We start from the raw sequence: 8329 nt of genomic DNA on the forward strand, positions 1-8329 counted from the left end.
GCTGGTGCTAGTCTTGAATTTCAAACAAACATTAAATCCCGCAAGTCTACTCCATAGACAAACACTGGCAAGTGGCAATAGAATGGGTAAGAAAAGTGGCACTGTCATAGGATGCCACCTTTACCACAAGTCAGTTTGTGAGATTTCTGCCATGCTAGATCTGCCCTAGTTCACAGTGCTACCTTTGTGAAGTAGGGATTACAACAGTTAAGCCACGAAGTAGTAGACCACACATACTCACAGTGGGGCTGCTAAGTGCTGTAGCCCGTAGTGTGTAAAAAGTCCTCTGTAGCATCACTCACTACAGAGCACTGTGCATCGAGCGCTTCATGAAATGGGGTTCTATGGCTGAGCAGCTGCACACAAGCTGAAGATTATGCGTAATCCAAGTGTTAGCTAGAGAGGTTAAGGCACACTGCCATTGGACTCTGGAGCAGCGGAAATGTGTTCTTTGGAATGATGAATCATGCTTCACTATTTGGAAGTCTGAGCCATAAATCTGGGTTTGCCAGATTCTGGCTGGGATGCCAGGAGAACGCAACCTACAGAAATGCATAGTGCCTGTCTACTGTGACAATTGTGTGCTTAAAACTTTGTGGCATGAGTTTGGGGAACACTATTTCCTGTTCCAGCATGACTGGCCCATGTGCATAAAACAAGGTTTATAAAGAGATAGTCTATTGAATTTGGTGAGGAGGAACTCAAGTGATCTGCACAGAGCCCTCATCTTAACCCAGCTGAACACCTTTGGGGTGACTTGGAATGCAGATTGGAAAACCTTCCCATAAAAGTGGAGGCTGCCATAGCAGCAAATAAGGTGCATATTAATGCTCAGGTGTCCACATACTTTTAGTCATATAGTGTGTGTATACATCCCAGTGTTTCATTAGGTGAATAAATACTTTTATAATTGAGATTTTCTTCAGAATTATATATTGTGTTCATCATTCCTACCTCAGTTTTCTCTGTTTAGCCAGACTATAAATACCCTATCAGATTTAATACAAGAGGTGAAAGTGCCACTGTTAGGAATGGACCAGCCACACTAGTATAAGTATTGTCCGAAGCAGGAGAGGGGCTGAGAAGATGGCCAACGCATAAAGGTCATAGGCATCCTTAAATAAGTGTGTCTTGAGGGATCTTTTGAAGGACTGAAGAGGGAACAACAGGGCATTCCAGAGAATAGAGACAGCCGTTGAAAAATCTTGCAAGTGTACATGAGAACTATATGAGTGACGAGATGTACTGTAAGTAGGGGAACTGCTATAAAGAGCTTTGAAAGTAAGAGTCAGGATTTTGAAAGTAATCATGAGTATATACAGCCGGTGAAGAGACTGACAGATGGGAGAGATTTAAATGATGGATGAAGAAGATATGTCTGGCAGCAGCATTCATTGTGGATTGTAGAGTGGCAAGATGGGTATGAGGAAGACCAACTAAAACAGCTTTACAAAAGTCAAGGTGGGAGATAATGAGTGCATGAACAAGAGCCTTTGTGGCAATCAATGTGGGCAATGTTATCCCACTTTGCTTGTTGACCTTCTCCATAACCTCCGCATCCAACTTCCTGGGGCATTCTTGTTTATTTATTTCTTCTGTGCCACCAGAATTCAACCAGTTTGATAGTTTTGCACACATTTTTGTATTATCTCCCCATAGCTGTGAAAATATTTGGACAGTCTCTATTTTCAATGCTGTCATTCATGTTTACAATGGCAGACATGTGACTAAGGTATGTAAGAAGCGCTATGACATCGTCAAACCTGTATTACCTTCACACTCATTTTCTGTTAAGAACAGATTCAAATGAACAAACAAGAGTTTAAATTTTCGGAAGAACATTTTATCTAGGTAAAATAAAAATAATACGACAAAAAACCTTTAGAGCAATTAAGCGGGGGGGGGGGGAAACCTTCAGACCCTAGGACTAGTCTACAGCCTACATCATTTTTTGCCTACCCAGTGACCCAGAGGAAGTCGAAAGAGCTTTGATGACAAAGATTATCACTGTATTCCCAGCTAAAAATTTCTTCCTGACCCCTTGAACAGGCTACTTTTCCCTGGATTGAAGAGGCATCACAGATCTTTACAAACGTTAGTGAAGCACTGATAACGTGTTGTGCTGCTCAAGAGTGAGAATGGATGGATCCATGAACCCTAAGTGTGTCAGTCTAGATCCTCTATCCTACTTCTGAGCTTACATGCTGCAAGCACCTGCTTTTATGCCTCTGGCCTATTACGCCACGGCCAAGCTTAATGAGGTGAAGCGGGTGTGGCTGTAACAAGTCTTGCATGAGCGAGAGAGCGAGAGAGAAAACATGAATGTGCTAGATTGGGAAGTGTATATTCCTTCCATTTAAGTAATAGATTGTTTTAACAAACGACCTAGGACTGATCTGCCTTTGACACTGCTTGCACAGAAAATGAGAATAAAATGGCTCTGTAACTTTTATGTACCAACGGAATGTTTCCCTGACTAATTTGTCAGATCATGAAAGGGATTGGGATAAACAACTCTGCAGAGTAGAAGGAACCTGTAGGGAATTTCCCAATGATATATATATATATATATATATATTTTATAACTCATTACATGTTAGGAATATATTACATTTCCATCACTGACTACAAAAAATCATTATATTTACAATGTTATATCATCTATTTTAAGAGCAGAAGATCATTTTGATTAATTTAAGGTTAATGGAAATAGCCAGTAAGCTCAGCCTTGAAGTATGAATTGCAAGCAGGGCCCCTTTCCACTTGTCTTAGTCTGTCCATTCTAGTTTTGTCATACCCTTAACTATATATTCAATGTAACAAGCGCTGTGTAAATTGTTGGCGCTATATAACATATTGGCTCGATTATAGGCCGCACCCTTAAAGTTTGGTGCTATTTTAAAGAAAAATTTACATTAGCGGAATGGTAAAACAGTATTTAATCTAATGAACACAATACATGTATTGTAACACTTTTGGTATCTATAATGCAGTTAGCCAGCACAGATTATATACAAACAGAAATTTTTAAGGTCCCCCTTAAATCATAATGCACCCCACTCTGCCCCCCGGATATGCTTTATGCCCCCCCAGATATGCAACTCTGCTCCTGATATGCCACTCTGCCTCCCCCCCGACTTACCAATGCATCCCCAGACTCCCTGGTGTCTAACCGGTGGATGTCTGTGCGATGCGCGTAGACAACCTCTGCTGCTGCTTGCCACTTCCGCTGGGGGCTTCTATGCCAGAGAGGAGGATACAGGTCCCCTGCAGCACTGCAGGATCCTCATCTGTGGCAGCCGGTGGACATCTGTGCGATGCGCTCAGACAACCTCCACTGCTGGATGGTACTTTCGCTGGAGCTTCTATGATGGAGCAACGGAAGGTCATGTAACGCTGGTGCTCCTTCATAGAAGCCCGGCAGAAGTGCCAGCAGCAGCAGGGATCCAGGTCCTCTGCAGTACAGCGGGGGATTTGCATCCTAACCCTGCGGCTTACCAGCAGCAGGTCTAAATGAAAAATTAAAAAACGCCTGCCCGGCACCCAGAACTGCATGTCCCCAGGCGTCGGGCAATACTAACTGCGTATCCCTGCGCTAAAACCCCATTATAGGCCACACCTCCACTTTAAACACTTAATCGTTGATAGCCTCCTAAACGTTTAAAACGGGCGTCTGCCGCCATACAGTGTATGGCGGATGTTGACGTCCACGGGGAGGGGCCAGATGTCATAGGTCGTTAAGTTACTGTTTTTCCGTGACCCGTCTGACCCATCAATGGACTCTAAGGGGTTAATGTAAACATTTGGTTTTTAGCCAATAGCCTCCATTGATATGAACCAATGAAAGTAACCATACTCTTTGAAAATATGTACTGGAAAAAAGTTTAATGTCCATTTTTGTATTAGGCTAACCATTAAGCATATGGATGAATGCAATGATGGACTAGGTAAAGTACCCTAACATCAGGTATGCAATTATTATTCCCCTTTTAAATACTTATACTTATAAATAACCATACAATCAGATAATAGGGCACAGGAACACTACAGAGGCAACATATATTTCAATAAAATCCCAGGTCTTCTATTTAGTCTGTTGATTTCATGGGAGTAGTCTCTGGAAGTGGAATGCCAAGTGCTGTGTGCTGACTCAGGCTTCTTGCTTCCTGGACCTGCTTTTCACTGCAGTAGTCCTCTAGAAATATTGTTGCCAGGTTTCTAATTCTGCAGTTAGAGGAAAGAGAGAAGCGGACCATACACTCCACAACAGCAGGGGTAGTAATATCAGCACAGGATGCAGGAGTACATAGGTACATGAGAGTAGTTAAAGCAGAAAGAACAGTTTCTTCTCGTCGGCTGGACAAGCAGTTAATGATAAGCTTGAGCCCTCCCGAAGACAGAACATGACTCTTATTAGCTTTGTCCAAACATAAATTACAGAGACCTCCTAGAAAAAGAAAAAGGACAGAAACAAAAAGGCCACAATGAATTTTAAATTAAACAGGAATAAATGGCTGCAATCAGTCCTTTCAGTCTACTCAGAATAATTATTTAAGTCTGCATTCCATCATGCAGTTATCTATTCTATCATGCAAAGTGATTGCATTTAGCACAGAGATAGCGTATTGTCGAAAAGACTACATATTACAGCCTTATTTTCCGCGTCTGCAGGGGCCCGGCCTGATTTTATGCTCACGTAGTGGGCAGTTTGACATATTAACCCAGTGGTCGCGCAGTGCAGCACACTGGCAGATCGGGTAAGCATGAGAAGCTGTCAGCCACAGAAATGTCTGCCCACTGGTACTGATGCTCCAGGTGACCAGTCCGGGCCTGGGTGTCAAATATCATTGAAAGATGTCACCTCCCCATTTAGACCATGGTCCGGCTAGGAGAGGTGACACTAAAACACTGTAAAGACTGCAGAAACTCCAGCCTACATTCATGGGAGTAAACATGATGCAAATGACACACGTGATACACTTAATGTAAGTTTTCCAGCACACCAGTGTAGGCTGAAAATTTTACACATACGTTGCTAAAAAATAAGCAACTTTAAATGTGATTTGATCTTACTTGAAATTAAGGATCTAATCTTTAATATAAAATCTTACCAATTCCAAACTCAACAAGGGTTTCATTCTCCTCAGTTAGCATGTCCAGGAACAGATCAATTACTTGGAGCTGCCGGAGGTCTTGATAGTTACATGGATCATAGGCAAAATTAGCCAAATTTGCCAGAATCTGTTCTTTGGCCTCTGAAATAAAGCATAAAGCATGGTGTCAGTCACAGAGACACAAACCTGACTAGAGCAGAATGTACAAGAGACATACACTGCGCTGTGTGGCAAAAGAAAACTACAGTGGCAGGTAGAAATAAAGTATGTTCCTAACATTAAACATATTTATGTTCATTCAGTTAGCTGCAAATTCATAACATTGCATGTCATATGTTTTATAAACTACACGCAATTACTCCATTACAAACACATATAAGCTGAATATACAAGGAGATACACTATAATAGTACTGTTACAAATACACTTACATACAGGAAACTCCTTACAGTATAAACAGAAGTTTTAAGAATCCAGCAAAAAGTAACCCAAACCTATAGAAATATATTGATTTAAGATCTTTGATAAGGTATGAACACCAATAATCTTGTTTTCTTTGATTTTTTTTCCTTATAATTCACGTTATTTTCAAAGTGCTATGGTGCTTTTAGATGAATCACCAAAGACTTCTCAGGGCTTTTCAGAGGATGTCGAATGATTCCCAGAAGTCTTAGCGGCTGGCGAATACGCTGCTGTACATAACAAACTTGAGCCGCGTACAACCATTTTCACCTGCACCATCCGTATCCTGGAATTCAGTAACTAGCGCCTGGAGATACTGGAATCGGTCGGCATCCGTAGATTGTTTGCCTGCCATAACTGCATTTACATTGACAACCGGAAGTGATAGTCTGTCGTACGCTGGATGTGACGTTAGAAACTGTACTGAAAACGCAGTTATCCTTACTAGATTTCGCGCTTAATGACGTCGGGAGTGCCGTCCCATTTAAAGAATGGGTTATAAAGCGTTAATGATTTCCTCAAACTGTGTAGAAATCATTACACAGACGCCGCGATCCCCGCGTTCTTTTAAATAGTTCCATACAGCACCTCTAGAGGTCTGTAGCTACCACAGAGACACGCCAAACAATGCATTTTATGCATGCAATATCCCCGCCAATATCCCAACCTGCTGTTAACTTACACACACACTTATTCTTGGGTTGTGGGTTGCTGACATTAATAGGTCGGAAACTTACTGTGTTCCCAGCCATATGTAATATAGGTGCAAACTGAACATGTGGTCCCTGCCTTAGAATTCCCTACTTAAAATTATGTAATTTATTTTAATTGCCCTCTATAGTAACAATGCTATGGAGTCTGCTGGTGCTATATAAATAAATGCAATATATTACTTATCCCCAAGCTTAAAGTCTGCAAATGAACTAAATGTGATCCCTGACATCCTAGCGTACTTTGGTTTTGTATGATGCGAATAGTCCTTGTATTTTATGAAGGTTAAATCAACATAGATTGCATTAATGGACGGTTAAAGCACTGGGATTTTTAATCTGTAAATCTGCACAATTGTAAGGCTGGGACTGGAAAATTAAGCGTTTAGGGGCTGCATATGTAAAGGGCTGCTCTGCAATAGGTCTAATGTATAAATGCACACATGTGAATCAATTACTTATATGCCCCACATGTTGCAGTTTAGGATTTTACATGCGATAGTCAGAAATTTAACTATATGCATCCTGGAAAGAAATGGTTGATGTGGTAACCCTAGTGCCAGAATATGTGTATGTATAAGCACTGGGAGCAGTGTTCCTTCTAAGCTGTGCGCTTGTGCGTGCGCACACAGCTTTTTAAGAGAGCGCACACGTCCAAAAATTGTGCGCACAACAGTTTTTCCCCAAAAAAGAAAAAAATAATATTTTTTTTTTAAAGTTTATGCGGCGCGGATATTGTGCGCACAAAATTTTTGCTCTTTAAAAATTTTGCACGAGAGAAATTTTCTGCGCACGCCAACTAAGAAAAATTAGATGGAACATTGACTGGGAGTACCTCGATATAGAGACATTCGGAAAAACAAAAAAATCAGGGGCCACATTCAATCGCTCATAGGAGCATTTAAACATTTCATGTGAAAGAAGTATGCTGCTATTTTAAAGGTACCCCTTTAAAATAAAAGAGTTATGCCTACAGGTACTACAGCTAACCATGCAGGTCAGTTGAGCCCAGCTCACTAATAACCATGTAATCAGTAAAATAAAAATGTAAAAATAGTTAATAAATTAATAAAAATAAAAGACCCCAGTGATGTCAAAGTCCAAAATATGTCCAAAAAGAAGAAAGGTTTGGTTTTTTATGAGCATGTCTGAAAAAGCTTGTTTCAAAAAATGTATGGTTTTATGTGGTAAATTCAATTGGCCAGGTTTAAACTAGGACATGGACGCAGGCTGAGTAGATGTCAAACTTTAAAAAATACACACCTCCCAAATGTGGCCTTTTAGCCCCCAAATAGGACATGGGGGCAGGGTGACCACAGGGTGTCAAAATTCTAATTTGAAAAACTGAAATGCTCATGTCCCAAATGTGGCCATTTAACTCCCAAACAACCTGACAAACTTATGCATGGGTGGCATTACTGTACTCAGGAGATGTTGCTGAACACATATTGGGGTGTTAATTGGCAGTGACACATACCAGAAGCTATAAAGAACAAGCATACAGCACAATGTGTGAGAAAAAAACAAGACTTGTGGTAGAATTAGTGCATGAAAAAAGAGTTAAAATACCAGCATTTTAAATAGCCTAGGGTGTCTAGTTTTAAAAAATATATGGTTTGAAGGGGTAAATTAAATTGGCCGGATTCAAAGATGTGCCACATAGAACATAGACACATGCCAGATGTCAAAATTCCAAATTGAAAATTGTTGCTGAATACATATTGTGGTGTTGTTTGGCATTGACATCAAGAGCTGTAAAGCACAATGTGTGTGTAAAAAAAAAAAATCCACAACAAACTACTACCACAAATGTTGACAAAGCCTGGTGGTAGAATTAGTGAAATAATTAAAAAACATTGATTTGTCTAGTATTCAAACATATGTTAATGGGGGTAAATTAAACTGACTGGCTTTAAAGATGTCCCAAATAAGACATGAGCACAGTATGACCAAACATTCTGTATTGTAAACAAAGGGCAAATAAGCAGCAACTCCTCAAAGTTGTGTATATATTATATATATTTATATATATAAATTACATTT

The 8329-nt window shown here is 40.3% G+C and overlaps 1 protein-coding gene across 1 annotated transcript; it reads right to left on the bottom strand.

Annotated features, from left to right (window-relative positions):
- Nucleotides 1-3870: 3870 nt before the first annotated feature.
- Nucleotides 3871-6036, bottom strand: ARMC7 (armadillo repeat containing 7). Its single transcript, XM_053453265.1, has 3 exons — nucleotides 5847-6036; nucleotides 5112-5255; nucleotides 3871-4447 (listed from the first exon to the last, which is right to left on the bottom strand). The coding sequence occupies exons 1-3, from the start codon at nucleotides 5929-5931 to the stop codon at nucleotides 4089-4091; spliced, it is 588 nt and encodes a 195-aa protein (XP_053309240.1). The 5' UTR covers nucleotides 5932-6036; the 3' UTR covers nucleotides 3871-4088.
- Between the last annotated feature and the right edge of the window lie 2293 nt (nucleotides 6037-8329).

This window comes from Spea bombifrons, chromosome 13, assembly GCF_027358695.1.
Source record: "Spea bombifrons isolate aSpeBom1 chromosome 13, aSpeBom1.2.pri, whole genome shotgun sequence".
NCBI lineage: Eukaryota > Metazoa > Chordata > Amphibia > Anura > Pelobatidae > Spea > Spea bombifrons.